The sequence below is a fragment of the Mycteria americana genome, chromosome 1 (assembly GCF_035582795.1).
Source record: "Mycteria americana isolate JAX WOST 10 ecotype Jacksonville Zoo and Gardens chromosome 1, USCA_MyAme_1.0, whole genome shotgun sequence".
NCBI classification, from domain to species: Eukaryota; Metazoa; Chordata; class Aves; order Ciconiiformes; family Ciconiidae; genus Mycteria; species Mycteria americana.
In genome coordinates this window covers 123,869,277-123,892,112 of record NC_134365.1, presented here as the reverse complement: position 1 = coordinate 123,892,112, position 22,836 = coordinate 123,869,277, and the positions used below count along the sequence as shown (strand labels likewise).

General features: G+C 44.3%; 1 protein-coding gene across 1 annotated transcript in view; it reads right to left on the bottom strand.

Annotated features, from left to right (window-relative positions):
- The window catches only part of ABCG1 (ATP binding cassette subfamily G member 1), a 62,894-nt gene extending 41,271 nt beyond the window's left edge, over positions 1–21,623 (bottom strand). Inside the window, exons 1-2 of the mRNA XM_075519154.1 lie at positions 21,470–21,623; positions 18,054–18,297 (exon numbers count right to left, since the gene is read on the bottom strand). Coding sequence (XP_075375269.1) covers positions 18,054–18,297; positions 21,470–21,511 — 286 coding nt within the window. The 5' untranslated portion in view covers positions 21,512–21,623. The remainder of the gene's footprint in view (positions 1–18,053; positions 18,298–21,469) is intronic.
- Between the last annotated feature and the right edge of the window lie 1,213 nt (positions 21,624–22,836).

The following is a 22,836-nucleotide window of genomic DNA, read 5'->3' as shown; positions in this document are numbered from 1 at the left end:
CTCAAAATCTCAAGATGGGATTTATTTTAACCAGCTGCAAACATCTACAATGCAAACATTTGCACATGAGCTATTCTACTGGGTCTGCTTGGGATGGAGATAATTTTCTCCAGAGCAGCCCCTACAGTGCTGTCTTTTGGATTTGTGACTAAAACAGTATTGATAACACACTGTGTTTTGGCTATTGCTGGGCAGTGCTTGCACAAAGTCAAGGCTTTCTTTTTTTAGAGTAGGCTGGGCTGTGCAAGAAGCTGGGAGGGGACACAGCCGGGACAGCTGACCAAAGGGATATCCCATACCATACAACATTGTGCTCAGCAACAAAAGCTGGGGAAAAGGGGGAGGAAGGGGGGATGTTTGAGGTTACAGCATCTGTCTTCCCAAGTGACCCTTCCACGTGCTGAGGCCCTGCTTTTCAGAAAGTGGCCTAACATCTGCCTGCTGATGGGCAGCAGTGAATAAACTCCTTATTTCGCTTTGCTTGTGCACACAGCTTTGCTTCACTTATTAAACTGCCCTGATCTCAATCCACAAGTTTTCAGCTTTTGCTCTTCTGGCTCTCCCCCCTATTCTGGTGGCGGGGGACTGAGGGAGCGGCTGTGTGGGTGCTCAGCTGCTGGCTGGGGCCACCCCACCACAGCTATTCCTCTTAGTAAATGTGGAGAGTCACTTGTTCAGCTCGTTTTGGATTAAATGAATAGTAACCTACACTCCACTGACCATCAGTGACATCTTTTGTCTATAAAGAGAGCCTAGGCTGTTGTCTAACTTGGACACAGCCTCTTACACAGTAGAAACCTACATGGACTCAGATGAATCTGATCATCAAGCCTGTCTCTCACTGCTATGAGATGCCCAAGGAAAAATGTGGTCTACTATCTGCTAGGTATAACCACTCACGCAATTCATGTTTTCGAAAATATCTGATATACCTAAGTATAATTTAAAATCTCATTGTGAGATGAGCAGCTTCATCACACACAGTGATAAAGCAACTGCAGTCTGCCAGGCTACAGACGGTCCTTCTACGGGCAGTGCGTTCAGTGCCATACGGGAGATGCAGAAGTTCAAAGTTTTCATGCAATTTTTTCTAAATGTATGTGACAGAACAAGGGAAAGTAATGACAGCTGTAGCCTGTGTGCAAACGGAAAAATAAGCACATCTCTAATATTGTTAGTTTTCATTTCAGTGCTAGCTAAATGCTTTTGATCAGTATGTGCAAGTGGTGAACGCACCACCTGTGTCTTTTTTGTCTTTGTGCCAACAGGTGAGATTACATTATGCTGACAGGGGCTGCAACAAGCCGTGTAATGGCACAAGTACAGAACATTGCTCTGTCATCAGATCACAACATTTTCAAAATATTACTATTTTTAAAAATTTCTGTATGTACGTGTTAAAACTGAGCCACCACTCCACTTCCAAGGAAGACCTGGGTGAAACCCAACAAACTGCTTTTAAGCTCTCCTATCTGCCCCCAACAGATGAGTTTCCACTTCTGTATTTGTAATATTTGTAAGATTTCTTGTGTATTTTACAGTTGATATTACTGTTAGCGCAGTAGCCTCCACATGCCCTGGGCAGACTCATGGTCCCATGTTCTTAGTCAACTGACATACAATATTAAGATCAAGATCTTGGAGCAGGGACAGAATCTGATCTACTCTACTCTTCTCTCCCACACTCTCCATTTATTTGCTGATGATAAATTGTCCCAATACAATGAAAGGGTTTGCTACAGTATGTTTTCCTACAGGAACCCAAAGCACTGCTCTAAGACCCTTATATGGCAGTAAAGAGAAGGTCACACCAGGATTAGTTTCACACAGAGTGGTAAATTCAAAACTTAATCAAACCCACAGTTTGGCTTTGCCCACAAAAATCCCACCATCTGTTATGTTAGAAGAATGCTTGGGGACACTGCACAAGATGTGCTCTTCTAGAGGGATGCTTGCTGAACCTAAAGCAAAAAGTCATTTGGGAACTGATGCAGAACCAAAATCAGAGAATCAGGCATGAGTCCCAACGTGTATAAACCCCAAGAATGGGACCTATGAATTATGTAGCAACAGCCCCAGCTGCAGTACCTCCATATATTTAAACTACCTTGGCCATTTTCTGCAGTAAGGCAGAGCAACTACTGGGTGACAAGAGTCCTTGTTCAGGTAAAGGACCTTTTCTGGCAACTGCAAAAAATTCCCTGCTCCCTCCCATTGCCTCTCCATCCAGCTTATCTGAATCACGGCTCCAATTCCCCGATAAAGGCTACCTGTGCCTGTAATAAAATACCATAGGCGATCTGAAACCAGCAGACCCTCTCCTCAGGGTCTGACCCACTGAATTCCAGTGGAGCTGTTCTGTCTCTGCCCTGGCAGCCCAGGGACCAGCAAAGACAAGGGTCACCCGTGGGGACTGTCCAAAAGTCAGTGGTTCAGGGGGGCAGAAGTGTCTTTAAAGGCAATGAGCGTAAGGAGAACATGCAACTGCCTTTGGGGAGGTTTACATCTGTCACTTTTTCCATCTTGCAAAGCCGCAAAGAAAATGGTGTAGGTGGACGGCTGAAGATTGTTCTTCTCAAAGGCTTCCTCCTGAAATGGGTGCCTACGCTCTAATACTGACTAAGCCGCAGGGCTTTGCTTCTGATCTAATTAGATAATGATACTGTGATACAAAAGGAGAGGTTAATCTTGACTGTATCTTCAATCTCCTTTCCTTGTGTACAGTTGTAAACACCCTGGAAGCATTTGAAGCCACTTCTTCCTATGTGTTTTAGTGTCAGCACTTGCACAGAAAGCCTACAAGTGTGGATAATTAGGAGAGCTGGAGAAGAGGAGACAGGAGAGACAATCTTTTAAAACGCACTGGGCAATTCACACAAATCCTGAGGTGTATTAGCGCCAGTGTGGCTAGCAAAAAAGACAACGACAACAACGCAGCTCTTGCCACCCTCATCCCTGAGAAGAGACCACGGACCACTCCTGCTCACACCTCTGAGATATGTCAGGCATAAGGGGTACACAGTGTGGATCCTCTCGAGGCTGACCACAACCAGACAATATCCCCACCAGCCCTCTCCCTTCCCCACAACAGAGGTGCTCAGGGAAGGCAAATGCAGCCACAAGGGAACGTGGACAGCCACCGTTTGCACGGAGCCGTTTCTGGGAAGTGCCCTCCATTTGCAGATCTTGGGTGCTGTTATTTGCTTTCCCTGGTGCAGTCAAGGGACATTTCTAGCCCCCAAGAAAATCAGCCAGAAGAACACCTCTACCATATTCCTGTTCTTTGCACCATTCTCTCAGTGGCTCTTGAAAATCAAAGCACGTGTTCCCATTAGCTAACATAAAACCTTGGTATTTTCCTTCTGCACTCCAAGATACACACTCCTTCCAGTTTTCTGTCACCAGCAAACCACTATTCAAACAAACAGAAGTAGCACACATTTATCTGGCACGTAAGCTTACTCTCCTTTACACCCAGCAGGAAAGTGAGTTGCAGCAATGCTCAGCTAATAAAGAAGGAAATTCAGACAATGATGATGGCAGATATAAACAGGCAAAATTGCCCAAACACGTATAAATTAGACCCACCATTGAGACACATGAGAACTCCAACCCATTCTTTCTTACAACTTCTAAAGAAAACAAGAACAAAGCACAAGCAATCTGATTACGAGAGAAATGACTGAGAGCAGAAAATTACTCAACTTATGTAATGCAATAAGTCCCTATTGAAAAGCATCAGCAAAATGCTGTCTTTCTTTATACCATTCTTTACACCACTGGCATTCAGGTGGATAAAACAGCTTCCATTTTACAGTCATTTTTCCTGCTATTTTAGCTTGTTATGCCATTAATCCAGAAGCAACAGACTTGAACCACTTCTAAGCAACCAATATTCTTTTGCTTTTCATTTAAAAAAAAATCAGGTTGTTACTGCTTTTCTATAATTGTATCATCTTGTCACTACAAAGGAGGAGGAATATACACCTCTATAAAAATGTTATCTTCAAAATATTTCTTATAGTGATACACAGCCAGTTTTTGTGTATAAATAAACTTACCTGAGTGTATGGGCATACATATACACGTATCTGTATGAAAATAGAGATAATATGTATATGTGTATATATATACTCATGCACTTATATTTACACATATCTATATAAATATATTAGATGTATCTATATATATATGTTATATTGAACATATGTATGTCTATATATAAAGACAATGCACATACAATATACTCATAGATTATTATAAAGAAAACTTAGAAATCTTGGTAAGAAGCAATACATTATTCTCTGCACTCTGAAAGGGGGGCCTCTGATGCTTTGAGACATGCCTATATTGGATGACGTCTGCTGACACATTTCCACTACCATATAAACGTGCCTTGCATTCTCTCATTTGTAATGCTGAATATCTGGACAGGAGTTGGAATCCAAAACAGAAAAAGTTTTCTTAGATTAAAACCATGGGTGATGGGAGGGAGTGGGAAAAAGATGTCCTTTGCTTTATTACTCTGGTAGTCAAAAGTCTAGTTTGGCCCGAACAGCATATTGGTTGACATACAACACTGACATTTCACATGAACTGTACTAGCTTCTGTATTTTTTAGAAAGCAGTTTTAGCAGTAAACCATACTGATGAGTGAAAAAATGTCTTTTAAGTATTAGACCATACTCTTCCTTGAGCAAACTTTATTCATTTCAGTTAATTTATATCGGGGATCAATTTCGTCCAAAATGTTCTATCATAAGACAACACTCCTGGCAGACTGTCAATACCTGTTCCTTGAGTAAACTCTACCCATTATGCCACTGCGGTGATTTCAAGGTTCATTTGGCCTTGTACTTTTAAAGCGGTATAGTATGAACATCTGAGAAGAGCTGTAGGTTGGCTTCAAAGTCAGTTTTATTTATTGCAGAACGTGTGCCACTTTTTGCCCCAACTCACTTTGTTTGGGGAGTTTATTTTTACAACCTGTCAATAAGAATCAAAAGTTGAGTGTTAAAAAGCCGCAGCCATGCCCTGTATGGGAAGGCCTGCTTTATTTTCGTTTATTTGTTTGGTTTTCTAATGTGTACATGGCGTATTTAGAGTATATGGGATTCAGGAGACTGATGCTAATACTTCCATTTGGAGGCTAAAAACTAAATATGTTAAGTGTTATTACGCATATTCTGAAGTTTCATCTTTCTTTTGGTGTCCCCAGGTGTCATACTACTACTGGACAAGACACAATCACACTCTAGGAACACCTAGTCTTACAGTAATCCTAGGGTTCATGGGCTTGTGACTACTTCAGGTAATGTATTTCTCCTTGAGGTTTACCTCGTCTTTCTTCCTGACAAGAAATCAAATAGTCAACCTTCTTCAGGAATGTCTGTCAAGCTCCTCTGACTGTTTTTGATATAGCAGGTTGCACACATAGTCATAACTCAGCCTTTAAGACAGTAGAACCTGATTTATTACAATCACAAGTGGCAGCAACTCGATTCCCAGTTTGCAGTTACTCACAACTTTCCTGAAACTTTCATATGTGAGGGTAAAAATGTGCCAGTGTGAGTTCCACTTCCATGATTTACATTACAGGGAAACTTTCCATGGGCTTAAACAAGCAACTGGCCAGCCACGTTATTTCATTTATTTTTAAATAGAAAGCTTAGAAAAATCAAATCAGCCAAGGTGGTCTAAAAATGGTCTTTGCTCAGTTTTGTGATAAAAGGCCAGTCACACTGAGCACAGAGACCAAGTTGAGGCTCAGAGGACCAACCCTACTAACCTACCCAGTGCAAACGCAGCCCCCTGAATCGGCCACTCTGAAGACGCTCAAAGGAAAAGGACAAGACCGCTGTTCCTGGAGGAAAGCCCACCAAGATGCGTCAACAGGGAAACTCTCTCTCTGGAACGCCATGCAAGCGAGAGGGGGCTATGGCCTGCTGCGGAATAGGACTTACCATGTCATGCAGGTGGAAGAGAAGTTTGGGATGGTGTAAAACCAGCCACGGGTTGGCTATGGGAATTACGGAGAGTGAGAAATACTTACCACAGGACGTTTAGGGGAATTGCGAAAGGCAGGGAAAGGGATGGATCAAGGACTGAGGAGGAACAAGCCTGAGAAAACAGATGGAAAGGGGATTAAAGGGGCCAGACACATGTGAACCGGCAGCTGGTCAGTACACCTGTCTGACCAAGCCCTGCCCCTGATCACCACACTCCAACCTGTACTCCTGCTAAACACTATTCCCAACTATCTACTGTGTGAATGCACTCTCTACTGTGAGCCCATGTGCATGAACTCTAGCAAATATCACGATGGACTCACCGGTGAGTAGCAGAAGTTTGCGCGCCAGCTGCTGGAGTGAGAGGTTGCAAACCCAAGGGGTTGTAGGTCCAGGTACCAACAACTGGAGGAGACCAAAGTCTGGGCCAGTGAATGGATTGACAGAGTGTCCAAAACCCACTGGTGGAGAGACCTGCCTTGTGTGCGTGTGCAACCCACAAGCAGCCAGCGGAGAGGAACGGCAGCCAGCCATCGGTGGCGGTCAGGTTTGCACAAGTGCCGTCTGTGTTTAGGTGGGTGCCGTAAAGGCACTTCTGTCCTTGTGCTGGTCCTTACGGCCGGCTGGGTGTATTGCATGTATGGACATGCGCATGTGTCTATTGGGAGTATGTGCCCTGCCTTGTCACTAACTGGACCTATAAATACAAAACTGAGGCTGCCACATACCAAAGGGGCTGGGGCAGGAGGAATCCCCTCGGGTCCTGAAGCCCCACCAGATTCGGCTACTGCCAGTGGTCTTGTTTTACAATCACCACAATTAGAAACTCTTGCAACCTTCTTGTGAAGAACCCGCAGTTCTAATTACAAAACAAATCTGACCCAACTGGTTTTCAGAAAGGTCTCTGATCCAGCAGCTGCACGCTTAATATTTATTTACTGTCCATTTGCTCCTCTGGGGCAAATTCTCCTTCAAGTAATTCTCCAAGGCTCACGGTCAAAACCAAAACCCAAGAGAGTAACTTTTCATGGCCAGCTGTGCACAGATGCACCCCTCTGCATTCTCCTTGTCTTTCTGACTCTCACATTTCTCTTGTGGCAGCATATGACCTTCACCCCTTCACATGGAGAAGGAAGAGGAACTCAGTCCCAGACAGACACCCAGAGACTTCAGCTTTATGAGCTTCAAATAGTTATTTTAGACAGTCGAGCCTCAATATTCATATTCAATAAGCTGCTGAAGTTCGTGGCTTTTTGACCCCCAAAAAATAACTGCCCTTCCTCTAACAGCAAATATTTACCTTCAATCCCCTTCCTTTTAATTGTGTACTCATTTACCAATTCCAGCCCTGTCACGCTGGTGCTATCAGAGCATTTAATCTCCAAAGCACTTGAGGTAATAACTGGATCATGACTAAAAAAAGTATACTAGCCATGCTCTGTCAGCGCAGCCTCATCCACTTGACTGCTTCCACAAGCACAAAACAGATGCAACAGGGCAGAATTTAACTCCATCGCTCAACAAGAGTATTAAAACCTTCAGATTTTTTTTTCTTCAAATTTCATATTAGCTAGGTGCATCAATTCATTTGAAATTCCATTCTTCTCTTGTCTGGCATAAAAGCCTACCCTCTGAAGATCAGTAAGAGACAGAGCAGAGGTCTCATTCTCATTTACCCAGGAACCTGACCACTGCATGTTCCATCTTCTGTAGCAGATGTACTGCAATTATAAACAACATTTGTTATTATTCTAAACATGCAAAGCAGCAAGAAATATGATTCTTACACAAAAGATGTAGGCTGTAGATACCAGATGAGAGGCAGATGGTAAATTACCTTGTAAAGCCAAGGTCTCTGCCATTTATTTTTCTTTGGAACGGATACGTAACAAAAAACTAACAAACAAACAAGCTGTTAACTCTGTTTCACTAGTATGTAATTCCACGTTCTTCTTTCTGATAAGAATTTGGACAGCTTCATCCCTATCCTCTCTGAAGAGAATTAAGTCTTCAGAGTGCATCTGTTTCTCCCCCTGAAATCAGCAAAGTCTAAATGAACTGTAAATGAGAATACAAGCCTAACAGCAACAAGAAAGTCCAACTGGGAAACGCCATTACAAAGGTTGCCGCAGTGTGACTCAAGACATACTGCAACATGCGTCTCCAGCCACACCATTTCCTAGATAGAATTATTTTGTCCTCATTCCAGAGACACTTACACAGCACTAGTCCTTCTGTATTTTATACTACCACTTACATTCTGTATCAAATATTCATTCTAAAATCTTCTTTTCTAAGAGACGAAGTATCCAAAGGCCAAATTAAATGCAAACGTCTGCACTAAAGCACATAATTGACAAGGGAGGCATTTTCAAACATCTGAATCGCCACCAATGGGCTATTTCAACAGGCTTCCTGATAATTATTTCAGGAATAAATGAAATGTATAAGAACATCTACTTGTAGGACGCTATTGAGACTCAAATAGTTACTGAAAACAACCAAAATTGCTTGGCCTTGTATGTATGTGCCGTGACCCTTTTCCATTATACTTAATATGTCGTTTTGGGGATGAACAAGTTAAAAGAATTGGTTGAAAAGGGCAGTAATTCTTCCATATATATTTTATTATACCGTAAATCCTTTTCATGTATTTGAAAGTTGGTGAAAAAGTGACTACATTTGGATGGATTTGGGGACCCTCAGTCTTTCCATTTCCTAATTAACATACGTTTTGATATCAAGAAGAAGATGCCTGCTACAGCTTGGTCCTGGGCTTGATGAGGAAGACTCTGCCAGTCCTAGGCACTAAAGCTGTGCTTGTAAATTACCTTCATACTAGAGAACTAAATTTTCCACATGGTACAGTCTAAGTAAGGGCTGATGGTTTTGCTGTCCTCTGTAGCTGTTAAACAAAAATTGCTAGCTTCTAGGTTCAAAGCCAGCACAGTGGTCAGGCAATCTGAATCACTAACATCTCAGCTTGTCACTGTCCCAATGCTTTTGACAGAAAAAAAAGACAGGTCTTGTGCAGAAGTCTCTGGTACAAAATTTGGTAATATAAATTGCATGTGATGTCTTTTGGAATTAATAACTAAAAGAAGAGGGCCATTTTGTCATCTTACATGGATGTCATGTTTCAACAAGGTCTTTTATTAAAGTTCTTAAATAAATGAATCTGACAAGGTAGATGGCCGGTTCTCAAGCAAATGAGAAAGCAGATAAAGCAACAGGAAACAAAAGAGTAGGACTCAGTGGTCATCAATGAAGAAAGCTTATCCTCGAGACTCAGGGAATCTTTACTGGACTATGTGCTGCTCACCTCACTCCTGAATGGTTTGAAAAAAGAGGCACATAGTGAGGTGACAGCATGAACACCAAAAGCCTGCTTAGGTTCAGAGAGCAAGTGAATGATTTTACAAAAGAAAAATCCATTGAGAGTTAGTAAACACAAAGGTACTACACCTAGTTCAGGAAACCTCTGAGCTGCAAGCTGCGAGAACCCAGGGAAACACTACTACAGGCTTGCCTGCACTTGAACTCTTCCCCAAGCATTCAGCTCTACCTGCTGTCAGAGAAGGGACGCTGGGCCAGGTGGACCTTCTCTGACTTTGTATAATGGCAAGCTGACCTAAACTCCCAGCTTATTTTTATCAAAAACTAAGTCTCATGTTAGACATATATCCTTATGCGCCTCAAGAGTGCGTGAGTCACAGAGGTTCTGGGGATAAGGCATGGCCTTTTTGGCTAATGCATTTAAGTTTTGCCTCAAGGACATTCATCTTGAGACTGAACACCCACCCTTCAGTTTGCAATGCTTTAATTTTAAATCCAGATCAGTTCATTCCCGTGTGCTAAACTATCATGTAAATTTTGCTGGGATTCTCCTTGCATGTTGTTTGGAGTAAGTCTCGAGATGTTAATAGTAAGACCAAATACTGTTTTCTAACAGAGGACAAAGGTAGCCACCAGTTTAATGGGTACAGTTATGAATTATAATGCAGTTGAGTATTCCTTGTGAGGGTCTGCCACATTTTGAGTAGTATCACATTCCCTGAACTCTGTCTTCCCAAAGCCAGCCAGTTTACCTACAAGAACAATGCTACAGGGAAGTGTGAAGCAATTAATTTCTTAGAGAATACAGAGCTGAACTTTGAGACATTAAATCCCCTGAGAACAAAAGACCTGCCTTAGTAAGCAGGTAAGTTTAGACCCCATGGGCTTCCAGAAGGCACTTTCCAAAATGGCATGTAAATACACAAGTGAAAATGGACTCTAACAGCATTTTTACTCTTGAGCTAGTTTCTATTCTTGGTTGCTTTTGTGATTTCTCTTTCCTTTTACTCAAGTTATGGAGAACCCTGATCAAACCGGCTGATGGCTGAAGCCTTCAATTGCAAAATGACTCTTGCTTCATCTTCCTTCAGTCTTCAGACGTATCTTCAGACTACGGGCCGAATTGTGAAATGTGAAAAAAGTACACCCATACGATGGTGCATGCTGTCTCTACCTCCTCAACACCTTGAGCAAGACATGACTGCGTACGGGCAGAGGACAGCAAAGCATTTCATCAAATCCCACTCAGTGTACAGAAAGTTGTAGTGGAGGGCTGTCAGGGTGAGTTACAGCCAGCCCCCAACACACGTTCACTGTGAGATGGAAACAGTGGAGACCATAGCTCAAAATCCCGACAACTGATCATCACCACTGCCATTACCACTTCCCTGGCATAAAAATTCTGAAATGTTTTAATTGGTAACTCTCTAAAACCTCCTTCCTCAGCCACAAGTTTTCACAACAGCAACTAATAAAATTGATTGTATTAAAACATTAGCTAAAATGAAAAACAGTCAGGTCTTTGTAAAGCTTAGTTTTAATAAGCAATACAGCAAAGAGAAAGAAGAAAAATATGTTCTACTCACACAGAGACTCAGTGACCAAAACTCACTGAGTCAAACTCAGACACATTTCCAAAAAAAGCTCCAGGTACAAGAAAAAAAAACCCAAACCAAACCCACAACAAGAACAATGGGTTCTGCATGGAGGAAAAGAAGTAATGCTGAAGTAAGGTCATACTCAGCTGGGAAACAGTAGAAGGATCAGACAAAGGGGCTGACCAAGACTTGTCCCCAGTAACCTCTATTTTATACAACCCGTGCAAGAGGATGCTAGGAAGAGTTATATATCACTTAATAAAATGCTGTGAACTATTCCGGTAACAGCGAATACTCTGTATATTTTTACTATTTTGAGACAGCTTAAGTGTTAAAAGAAAAACAGCATGGATTTTATCAATGTTGAAACATGCATTTAGAAATCCTCTGCTAAAAATCACGTTTCATTTTCATTAATTTTGCTAACATTTTAAGTCACTGTAAAAGACTCCACAAAATATTTGCTTAAAGAGCTTTTTACTAGTATCACAGTTCATTTCAACCAGCTTAACTTGTTTATTCTTTCTAACATATGGATCTTAATTTGCATACATCCTGCTCTCAGAGATGAACACGCTCTCAGACAAAGCAGGCAAAAATGGACGAAAACAATACAGCCCATCTGTCAGAGAAAGGCGGAAAAAAAAAAAAAGCCAAAAAAACCAAACCCAAACCCTCTCTCGGAAAGTGGGTTTTGCTCTTTACTGTTCTGCATCTTTTCCTCCCATCGTAGCAACAGCGCCTGGAGCAGCCAACCAGGGCCGGGGCGGCGGGGCCAGAGCATCACCGCCGGGTTACTGCAGTGCATTGCCCGCCAGTAACCGCGCCGGGCGAGACCCAGACCGGGCATGCGGCACCTCTACCGCAGTGCACCTGCTGGGGATGAGGACAGGCTTTTTCCGACTCCTCCAGCAAGGATTAGCAAATAATTTAGGGCAAATCCTCCCCTCCTCGCCCCCCCTCCCCTTCTTCATTTGGGTCTTCAGATATCTCGGGGGGGGGGGGGGCTGAAATCTTTTAAATGAAGTCTCAGAAAGGATGCAGCAGAAAAAGCCTAACTAAATACAAAGAAACAGGTCTGTCCAAGCACAGTACCAGACCTAATTCGTAACAGAGCACCGAAGCAAACCAGTGAAACCCAGCCTGTTTAAATCTCTGATGATGATTTGACAGTGGATTAAACTTCCATCTTATGCAGACATCAGTATTAACATAAAATACAGACCTCTTTGCTGAAATGTAGGTATCTAGCTGTTCTGATGACACTCTCGGACTGTGACAGCCACTTTTCATGTTTCATGAGTATCAAGCAACCTGGCAAAGACTCCCGTGTTTCCCCATCGGATGCGACACAGCCATCCACAGTAAGCATGGTCCTTCATTCCCCTGCTTCCACTCCTGCCGTTTAATGTGCTGAATCTCAAAGCTATGAAGCGGCAACCTTGTGAGAAAAGACAGCACCTCTCTGGCTGATTGTTTCCACAGGGTCTGAGCCATTAGAACAAACCCAAAATAACAGAAATATCACATTTTCTGCTGAGCATGAATTTCTGTATTGCTACTAAACCGCTCTATAAAAATACCCGGCCGCATTTTGACCGGCTGGAGCCCGATCCCTTGGAGGTTACTAAAGACCAAATCCTACCAGAACTTACACTTGAACGCAGCACAAATGAGTCATTACGGTCCTAAAAATAACAACGGAGAAATTTCCAACTAAAATGTTGCCTAATTAACCATGAATACTGACAAGTAGGAGAAAAAAAAAAAGTAATCCCTGAGTTGTTGTGGAGTTTTGAAAGCCAATTTATTACTACTTTCTTCCTGGATGCACTCAAGTTATGTATGAACAGTATTTCCATTTCCATCCTACATTGTAACAAAAACACCTAGAAATAATAGGACAAATGTCCTTTGGCGTGGATATAGAATGTATGTATCTTTTCAAAGTGAAGCTGAATGAATTTGACCACAACAGAAGGCTCCAAAGTACTTTTCACACCCTCTTCATATTTAGGACTATCCATAATTTTATCCTCAAACCACTCATTCTATTCAGATTACTTTATGGCACTTTTAACAAAAATGGCAGAAAGCTAAGGCACTGACTTTTCGCCAAAATCCTCTTGCAAACAGTTTTCAGGCAGTCCTAGAATTAAAAACTACGCGTCTCTAATTTTTCTATAAACTGGTAAAACCAATATATGTTTCTGTGGTTTGCATTTCAAACTGCAGTTTAAACAGACAGTTCAGAAGCCAAGATAAGATCCACTTTCAGATCTCTTTCTCAACCATTAGATAAATAGCTTTGTGACAAGACACTGAAATTTTGGACACGGTTTGTTCTGAAGCTCTGTGGATCTTGCTCTTTCTCATTTAAGAAGCCCATACTGGATCTAATGGAGGACTCTCCTCTTTTTCTTCCCCTCCACGCCAGCCGGCTCCCTCTTCCTAAAAGAAAGGAGAAGGCATTCTTGGACTAAACAGCCCTATTATTTCTTTGCGTGCTGAAGTTTCCTTTTTCTGGCTTTGACAGCTCATCTTAATCTTACAACACGCTGTCTCTGCTCCAGCAGTCCTGCAGCTCTCTTACACAAACCTGGAACCTTGCTGACTACGGGAGACCCCTGGCACACGCTTGAACAAAGGCAGGATTCAAAGATCAAGGCACGTTTTTGATTCTGGAAGATACTTACCCTCACAAGATCTGCATTTAATCACTTACGAATCTCTTCCCTTCAAAATTAAAGAAATAGTTGATTCTACCAGTCGACTAATTCCCTAAAAGCTTTATGGGAAAAATGCCAAAGTCATTGGAGACCTTTTGAAACTTTTACCTCTGCAACCTTTTCCAAATTCCCATATTGGTAAGAACTCCTACTGAACGGAATGGGTCAGATACAGCTTCTTTGATCAAGGACTCACCTACCAGATTCCTTCCCTGTTAATACCACTGACTTCAAGAGGAATTACACCATGAATGAATCAGGACCAGAGTCATACCAATCTTTGCTATGAATTCGATAAAACCTCATTAAAAAGAATAGAACAGCATTTATCATATAAATCTGAGAATTAAAATGCCCTTCCTTACTTTTAAAGAGAAAATGAGATTTAATAGATAAATTAGGCATTTTAAGGCTGAGACACAAATCAATGAAAAATTCTAATTTGAAGTCTACGATGGCTTATTTAGCTGCTTTGTTGTTGACAAGCAATGCAAATTCACATTTCTTTGTGCTTTTAATAAAATGTAAATGATGTTACATACCATGAGTTTCATTGTCTGAACAATACTGCTAAGTACAGAACACAATGGCAGCATTACTAATTATTCCTCCTTTTGTTCATTTAGAGCCTAACCTTAACATTACTTTGCAAAACCATTTTTACTGAAGGGAGTACATTTTTTTGTTGTTGCTCTTTAGTTGACTTCCTCTTCAACATGCTGGCACAAATTGTCTTTGCAAGGAAACTATACTTCTCCCTTTGTGATCCAACACTCATGAAAGGTTTTAACTAATTCATTACAGTCATGGAGAAAGATGTAGAAAAAGCAGAATTTTTTGCCAAGCTCCATTTCAGAATAGAAACACCATTAATTTAAAAGGCACATTTTCATAACAGCATCCCTTATCACTTATTGCCATGACCAGCACCCAAGAACAAAGTGAACTGACAGACCTCTCCCATTTTATTTTTTTTTTTCAGCTTGTGCATACAGGTTTACTGTTTTTTAAAAATCAGTTGCGTTTCCTACACTGGACTTTGTACCTTTAGGAATGTGTTTTCTGCTACTCCTCTCATAAAAAAGTGAATTTAAAAATTTCACATCATGGCAATGACAGATCCTTTTAGCACAGGGAACCTCCAAGAAGCGTAGAGCTAAAACATCCACCAGTGTTTCAAGGCACAATATTGCCCTTTTGTTGAGCAGAGACAGATTAAAACCCATTGCGAAGTCCCAGTTTCCCACCGGAGGAGAAACCAGTAAGAGGCATTCAGAATAGTTTTACGTGTAATGCATTCATCTACGAGCCCACCAGTTTTAAAGAGAGATATCCCAAATTGCACACAAACAATTCTATTGCAGAACCACTAAAACAATTCAAGAAATCTGACAGTTCATTTGAGACAATTTCAATTGAGACATTCATTTGAGACAATTTAGACAACTGAGTTTTCTATTTCTCTAATGGAAAACTTTTTCTATTGAAACCAATACATTGGGTCAGTCCCTGGAGTAGGGAACATGGCTGGGAGGAAAGTTTGTTTATTGAAGGTTTCTATAGTCTGGCTAGCGATTCACTGAAATCACAGAAGTGTTGCTTGGAAGGGGCCTTTGGATGTTGCCTAGTCCAGCCTTCTGCTCAAAGCAAGACCATCACCAACACAAGATTAGGTCAGCTGTGGCTCTGCCCAGCCAAATTTTCTACACCCCCTGGCATGGAGAAACCACACCATCTCTGGGTGACCTGTCCCAGTGCTGCACCAACCTCCTGGTGAACGGATATTTGCTAACGTCCACCATAAGCCACCCAAACTGCAGTATGGGGCCATTAGCTCTTGTATATCAGCTGGCACTACTGACAGGACTTTGGCTCCACTGTCTTTATAACTGCCTTCTAGGTAGTTGTATGCCAGAATGAGATCATCCCCCAGCTTCCCCTTCACTAGACTGAACAAGCCCAGCCTCTCTTCGTAGGTCCCCTGACCAATTTTTTACCCCTCTGACAGACCCCTTCCAGCTTCCCAATATCTCTGTTGACCTGGAGGGCCCAAAACTGGACACAGTATTCCAGTTGTGCTCTCACTGATGTTGAGAAGGATAACAACTTGCCTCCATCTGGCCAGGTCCTCCAAAGGTAGCTTATTATGTGGTTTACCTTACTTGCAGTGAAGAGTACACTTTGGCTCACATTCAGCTTGGCATCGACTGTAAACCCCCCCAAGTCTTTTTTTAGATCCTTGGCTAGCAGAAGAGTGCCAAGACCCGCTGGCAGACAGCATGCCTCACAGCCACTCAGAGGCTGTCCTTAGTGGTCCGAGGAAAGACATATGGTGCAAGACCAGGTGAGGAGGGGAGAATATGAACTCCTCCTCACAGATAGCCAGAACAGTTTCATCTCCTCTTTCAAATCTAAGTGTAGTGACACAGTCATAGCCAGCTATGCCCTACAGCTAAATACTGCAAGCAGTCCTTTTCAGCAGCAGGACATTTCGTCAGGATGTGCCATTTTGTTCAAGCCAACTCACTCGGACATGTCAGCAAATGTGGACAAAGGTTTTTGGTCTAGAATCCCTCGATCATTTTTGGCCAATAAGAAAGAGATCCAGTTAAAAACCTCAAGTTTTTAAATCTTACATGAGACACTTTGGCATAGTTCCATTTCTTGGGGGAAAAAAAAACTTCAATGTTTGAGTTCGTTCTGATAAGATAAAAAATAATTTTGCATGTGCGAAACTTGCTGCCAAACCAAGTTGTTCTATGCACAGTATGGCTACATGCAGTTATAATAAAGAATTAAAAGAAAGCAGGTGTGTGCACATACAGTTTTGATGTTGAAAAACCCATTAAAGCCTCAAATTTGCACATCCTTCAACAAATGCATAACTGTATGCACAAGCTGTCCACATACAGTAGCACTTCCGTGGCCATAGATCCAGTGTTTTTCATACCACATGTTTTTTGACTATTAAAGCCTTGGTGTTGTGATAATGACACAATTTCCAGACAGCAGCAATGTACTTTGTGAAACAATTTCAAGTGGATCCTTTAAGCCAGTGGATTTACAGATTCAGAGCAAGTGCAGGTATCAAGTATGGCTCAGGTGAGCAGCGCATTGGCAGGGGCTTATCTCTTAAAAAGAACTAAAGCACACAACCATACCAATTTACATTACTAAGAGAGAATTCCTCGAGGAAGAGCAATTATGTCATTTAGTACACGAAATTCTCCTGAAGATTTCAATATTTTCTCTTGGGCTTACTTCTTTTCGCTAGCAGGAATTTACTGCACGACCTAGTTTTCCTTTCAGAGATGACTAGTCACACACACACACAAAACAAAAACTCTCTAGGAAACACATGGCTACACAAAGCAGATGAAGGTATAAAAAGAACAAATGCAAAGCAGATGAAAAAGGACAGAGCCACCTTACACGCACCTTTCACAACTGGAATAGACCAAGAGCATATGAAGGAGAGAGCTAATATGCCCTCCTTACTCCCATCAGTCAATCAGCACTAGAAGAATTGTCTCAGAGCCAGCCATAAGTGAAACTGGATTGTGAAAGGAAAGTGGTAACACTTCACTTCCTTGAGATGGATTTGATAGCTGTATCATTCTGGTGTGCCCTGTGTTGTAGGCTGTGAACTCTTTGTGGTGTGTTATTAGCAAAGTAGCTAGCAAAAGCATCCTGGTCCTTGACTAAACCTCAGGATGCAGCCCTAGCAATAGCCAGTGATTTCATCAGTTAAAAGAAATGGTAAGCTTAGAGAGAGCCGCCGTAGAGCACCACGAGACATGGATAGGCTCACATTCCTACAGCTCTTACTTCCAAACACAGCGTTTTACAAGAATAATTTTTATCCTGGTTTCAAATGCCTTCTGAAATTCTGAGATGCTTGCTGTTCTGAAAGAGTACTGAAAAAATAACCATTTCACACAACAACCAATCGCAAAAGTAAAAAAAGCATCCTCTTTCCCCCCCACCCCCATCTTTAAATTACTGCATGCTCTACCCACTGTCAACAATAAATTGCAGACATGCAAGATCACAGGACAGATATTTGGCAGCACAGCAATACTATATTTACTTCAGACACTTTAGAATTGGGAGGCAAAAATAAGCAGTTGTATGAACTACTGCATCTACAGTTTCTTGGAGTGCAAGGGGCCATACCCCACTGCCTCGGGCTCCGGGAAAGTTCCCTGGTGCTGGCTGGGGGGCAGTGAGCATATCAAGAAGCCAAGCAAACAGCAACTGTGAAAATGCGCTCCCTTTACTCGCTTTGCTTCGCCGTCCACAACAGACTCATTCCACTTATTATGACCACCAACATGGGCAATAACGTTTGTATGTTAACCAAAACATTAAGTTTTCCTTACCTTTCTTCCTCCACCATGGCCCTTCTTGGATAGAGTACGACAGTTCTTTAAACTCAATATTCACAGCTGGTCTGCGGGGTAGGTAGGAGAAACGATGAGCTTCTGTCAGAGTATTGTCCACCTTTTTTAAATGTCCATTCATCAGTCGAACGTCTTGGTTATCTGTGCCATTTGAGACCACTTCATCCACCGAAACACACACTGACTTTGGCTCGGCCATGGTACAAGCAGAATTGCTGCCGTTCTACAGGCAAAAAGTTGGAGAAAGGACAAAGTTCACAGACTTTTGCTTAGGAACACGTTTCAAAACCTTCTGCCTTAGAAGAATTATTATTTAAATAACACAAGAATCCAGCACAGTAATGCGCTGAAAGGTGAAAGGGAAAAAAAAATAAAACAATCCTTTGTTTGTTCTGCCAGTGTCTTGACAGAAGAGGTAAAAGAGCTCTTGCACTTGCAGCACACAAAGGGTAGTTCCTTCAGCACCAGTTTACCCACAAAGGGAATATACACAGCACATTAGTATCTTCAGAACAGAGTAGCTCTTGCACCAGATTAATACAACATTTGTAAGTTCAGTTCCCATTGTATTTGTTTTCTCATGCACTCAAAGAATTTTGTTCTAGTTACTCTGATTCTAGGGCTCATATTGGGACAGAGCTGAAGGGGAAAGGGAGCTAGCTGAACTATTATTTGTGCAGACATTTCAGAAGACAACCACTCAGAAAGTCTAAGAGCTCTTATTCCTTTGGATCAGAATATACTTCCGTAAATGTGAAATTGCACAAGCTATATTTCTGCAAATTTTGAAATATACTATTTTGTGCTTTATTTGCTCCTGCACTAATAGTTCTGGAGACTTTGCAACCTGGAACAGTACAACTTCTTTCCTAGAGGTCTCTTAGGAAAGCACAGCGCTTTCCACCCAAAATCGTTGCACGCTTTCCTTGCCTGACAGTGATCCCTAATGGAAATCTTATCAGCTACATAAACATATTAAACCCTGCTCCAGTACTTGCACCATTCAGACTGTAAGGTCAATGCTTTATGCTTACAGCCATACCTCTTACTATGCTTTGCCCATCGTACCACTCAGCACAATTCCACATGGCATTTTGTGGACTGAATCTCTTTCCCCTCCTCTCCTGACCATGACAATGGTCTGCCACCTGCCTTTCTCTTCTTTTTTATTATGCACACAAAATCTGAACTTTTTGCATTCCTTTCACCTGCACGGGCACCTTGCACCAATAGGAAGAGGATGAGTGTAAAGCCAGAAGTAAAACAATCATGAATTTCCTTCAGCTAAACAGGATTTTCAACAGCTCAGAGGCTGTTCCTTGTCATCTGTTGTTTGGAGTATGTCATAAGCAGGGCCCAACACCTCCACAGTTGTCTATTAGAAAATTCATATTTTTAATGCAGATCTGTATTGGAAAAGCCTTCTGTAGCTGACTTATGTGCTAGGCTTTCCATGCTGTCACATCTGCCCAACAATCTACATGTCCCCAAACGTATCTCACAGAAAGCGTATGTGCTGCACTACTTTTCAAGGCATCAGTGTTGAACACCCTCAAATAAAGAGCTGTAGGTCATGCCACTGTCTCCCCCTACTTGTCCTCCAAAGCGACTAAGAAGTCACATTGCCTCCTTTTCACTGTGCCATTTTCACCCTCTCCGTCATGGTTAGTGGTCTTCCCATTTATCTTGTGAAGGCAGTACTGCTCAGATCAGTCACTTGTCATGAATGCTGATGAAAAACATTAAAAAAAAAGTCCTACATAACCACTACATAGCTAGCGTCTTCACGTTCTTCAAGCACAAGCCCCAAGTCCTGGATGTAAAAATCAGCTCCGCCTATCACATTTTCCCAAGAAAGCGATTTTAGTTGTGCTCTCAACTTAATCAGAGGTCAGGTATCCAGTAACACTTACTCCCATTTTCTTAAATAGTTGACTGTGATGGCATGTAATTTGAACATAACGAGAGTAATGTGAAACATCTTAGAACTGAACAATTAAAGTAGAGGAACCTCCCTTTTCCCTAAAAAATAAGAGAAGGTGAGCTAACAATATTCTTTCCCAAATGTTTTCAAGGCTTACTTTGGCACTTAATAGCTGTTTGGTTCAGAGGAACCACTGAGCACCTTCACATGTCAGAGGGAATATCCAAAAACTAAGACTCAATGAGCAGGTCACCTTGAGTATTCAGGGGATGGTCAGAGCTTCTCCAGTTTAGATCAATTCAAAAAGAACCATCCTTTGGACAAAGTCCTTGTCTCTGCCTACTTAATCATCTGCGAGTATGAAGCCAGACAGACTTTTGTTCATGGGACATTAAACAAACCATTTCAATCACCCAGTGGACTGAAATGCCTGTTTTCAGCAGACGGTGACAGAGTCCTGCCAGCCCTCTCCGTCACATGCCTGCCTCCTCCAGGGACCACCTGCTATGGGCGAGGATCCCCCCCCAGGGACCACCTGCTATGGGCGAGGATCCGCCCCCCCCGAGAGCCAGGGGTGGCAGAAACGGCTCCCAGTGGCGGGATCATCTCTGCTTGCGAAGAGGTGGGCAACTCCCGTCGTTACGACAGGCGCAGACTTACCCCAGCCCTGTGCAACTGCTCCTCAGACACACCTGAACTCCCTCGTATACCCGCTAACACCAACAAACCGTTCGTTTCCCCACTGACGTACCGACCTGTACGCACAGCCGTGCACTTCAAACTGCTGCCCACCTCAAGCCCCCCTGCGCACCCGACATGAGGAGCGCACGTTCTCAAAGACCGCGCTCACCTCTCAGTTGGCTTCACACAGCTTTGTTTCCCACACGGTTTTATTTCGCCCGTAAGGAGCTGGACCGCTTCCCGGCGCCCACCGGGCACGGCAGCAAACGCCCGCCCGTTCGCAGCGGCAGGACGGTCCCACAGGCTCTGCCCGCTCCTTCCCCAGACGCCTCCCCGCTGAGCGTGTCCCCCCCCCCGGCTCCCGCCCGTGTGCCGCTCGCCCCGGGTGTTATGCAAAGGTTACGGTCCCTCCGCAAATCTGTTTTGAAAACGACGGGGCGCAGCGGCGCAGGGAGCATGCTCGGAGCAGCCGCTAATCCCCCGGCCTTAGCTACAGCCCAGAGGTAACCAGCGGTCAAGCCCCGCCATGCGCCGCCGTCCCCTCACACACCCCCGCCGCCCATCGGCGGCCGCCTCGCACCCGCTACCCGGCACCCCCCGGCGGGACGCAGCCCCGGGCCCGCCGCCCGGCCCCAGTTTCCCCTCAGGGAGAGCGGCGAGGCGCCCCGCGGAGCCTTCGCTCCGTGCCCCCCCAGCCCCGCACCTCGCCCGCCCCGGCCGCGCAGCCCCCCCAGCCATCCCCTCGCCGCGGCCCCGCGGAGGGAGGCAGGGAGGGCAGGGCGCGCCTTACCAAAGCGCTGCCCAGGGAGAAAGCCGCCATCAGACATGCCATGTGCCTCGCTGCCCGCCCGGCTGCTGGCGGCGGCTACCGCTCCGCCGGCGCCGCGCGGAGCCCTCGAGTGCCGCCTCTCCGCCCAGACTGGCTGCGGGAGGCAGGGAGGCAGGGAGGGAGGGAGGGAGCGGCCTCCCGCCGCGCTGGGGCCGCCTCCGCCCCGGCCCGCCGCGGCAGGCACGGCCCCCGCCCGCCCCCGCGGCCCCGCCGCGGGGCTGGGGAGAGGCGGCGGGGCGGTGCCGGGGGGTCGGAGGGCTCCAGCCCGCAGCGGTGCCCCTCCGCCGCGGGCAGGCGTGGGCAGCGTGGCCCCGCCGTGGGGACCAGCCCGTCCCGCGCGTGGCCGTGGCTTTGCCGAAGCCGGCGGCAGACACCTTTCCAGGGGACTGGCCGCTGAGGACGGCTGGTGGGGACATCCCTGCGGGGAGCTGCCGGGCATTGCCTCCGCACTCATAACTGGCACAGCTTGCGGCCCGGCTTCCTCATGAGCTCCCGGAGGGGACGCGGGATGGCATTCCCTGAGGAGACGGGGAATCGAAGCACCATCTAATTGTGCCTTGTGCCGTCTTGCCCGCATGGGGAGGAGACGGCTCTTCTGGCCCTGGGACTCGCCTGCCATTGATTTATAAGCTGAGCAAGCCGTTGTGGTTCAGAAATGGATGGAAAGAAAGGTTGTCACTGAGTTTCCATCTTCATTCGTTTTTCCTCAAATCGAAGACCTGCATTTCAGCGAGGCTGTGCAAAGACAGGGCCTGAACCACATACTTGCCCATGAAGTGCAATGGGGTGGTGTTCACGTGCCGTTAGGGTTGTGTTGGCACTGCTGACTTGAATCTAGATCCGTGACTAGGTTTTGAGTTAGATTCCTTAGCCATGCTACCTGGTGGCAGAAGGCTCTGCCCAACCAGTTCACCAAGAAGCCAGATACTGGAGGACCCACCAACTGTCTGAAGTGCCTCTGACGTTACGTACTCGCTGGCCCTGCTTTTGGCGTGTGCTGAGGCTCCCTCTCTATTTCTCTGGAAGCAGCAGGAAGAGGGGATGAATTATAGCAGGGGTCCGAGAATTGGATTCAAAGCGTCTACCAAACGTTATAGACACAAATTTGTAATCTGTGAGGAATCTTCTAACCAGGGAGCTTGCCATAATGCTTGGTGCTCACGTAGCATTGTACAGACACAGAGGTAATCTTCACAAAGCACCTGGAAGGTAGGTAAGTATTTTATCCTTGCTGAGCTGTGGAGGGGTGTTTACTGCAGGCGGCACAGCACTGCAGGGAGGAAACTGCTGCACAGAACATCTGCGCTGGGTAGAGGGGGGCCCGTCTC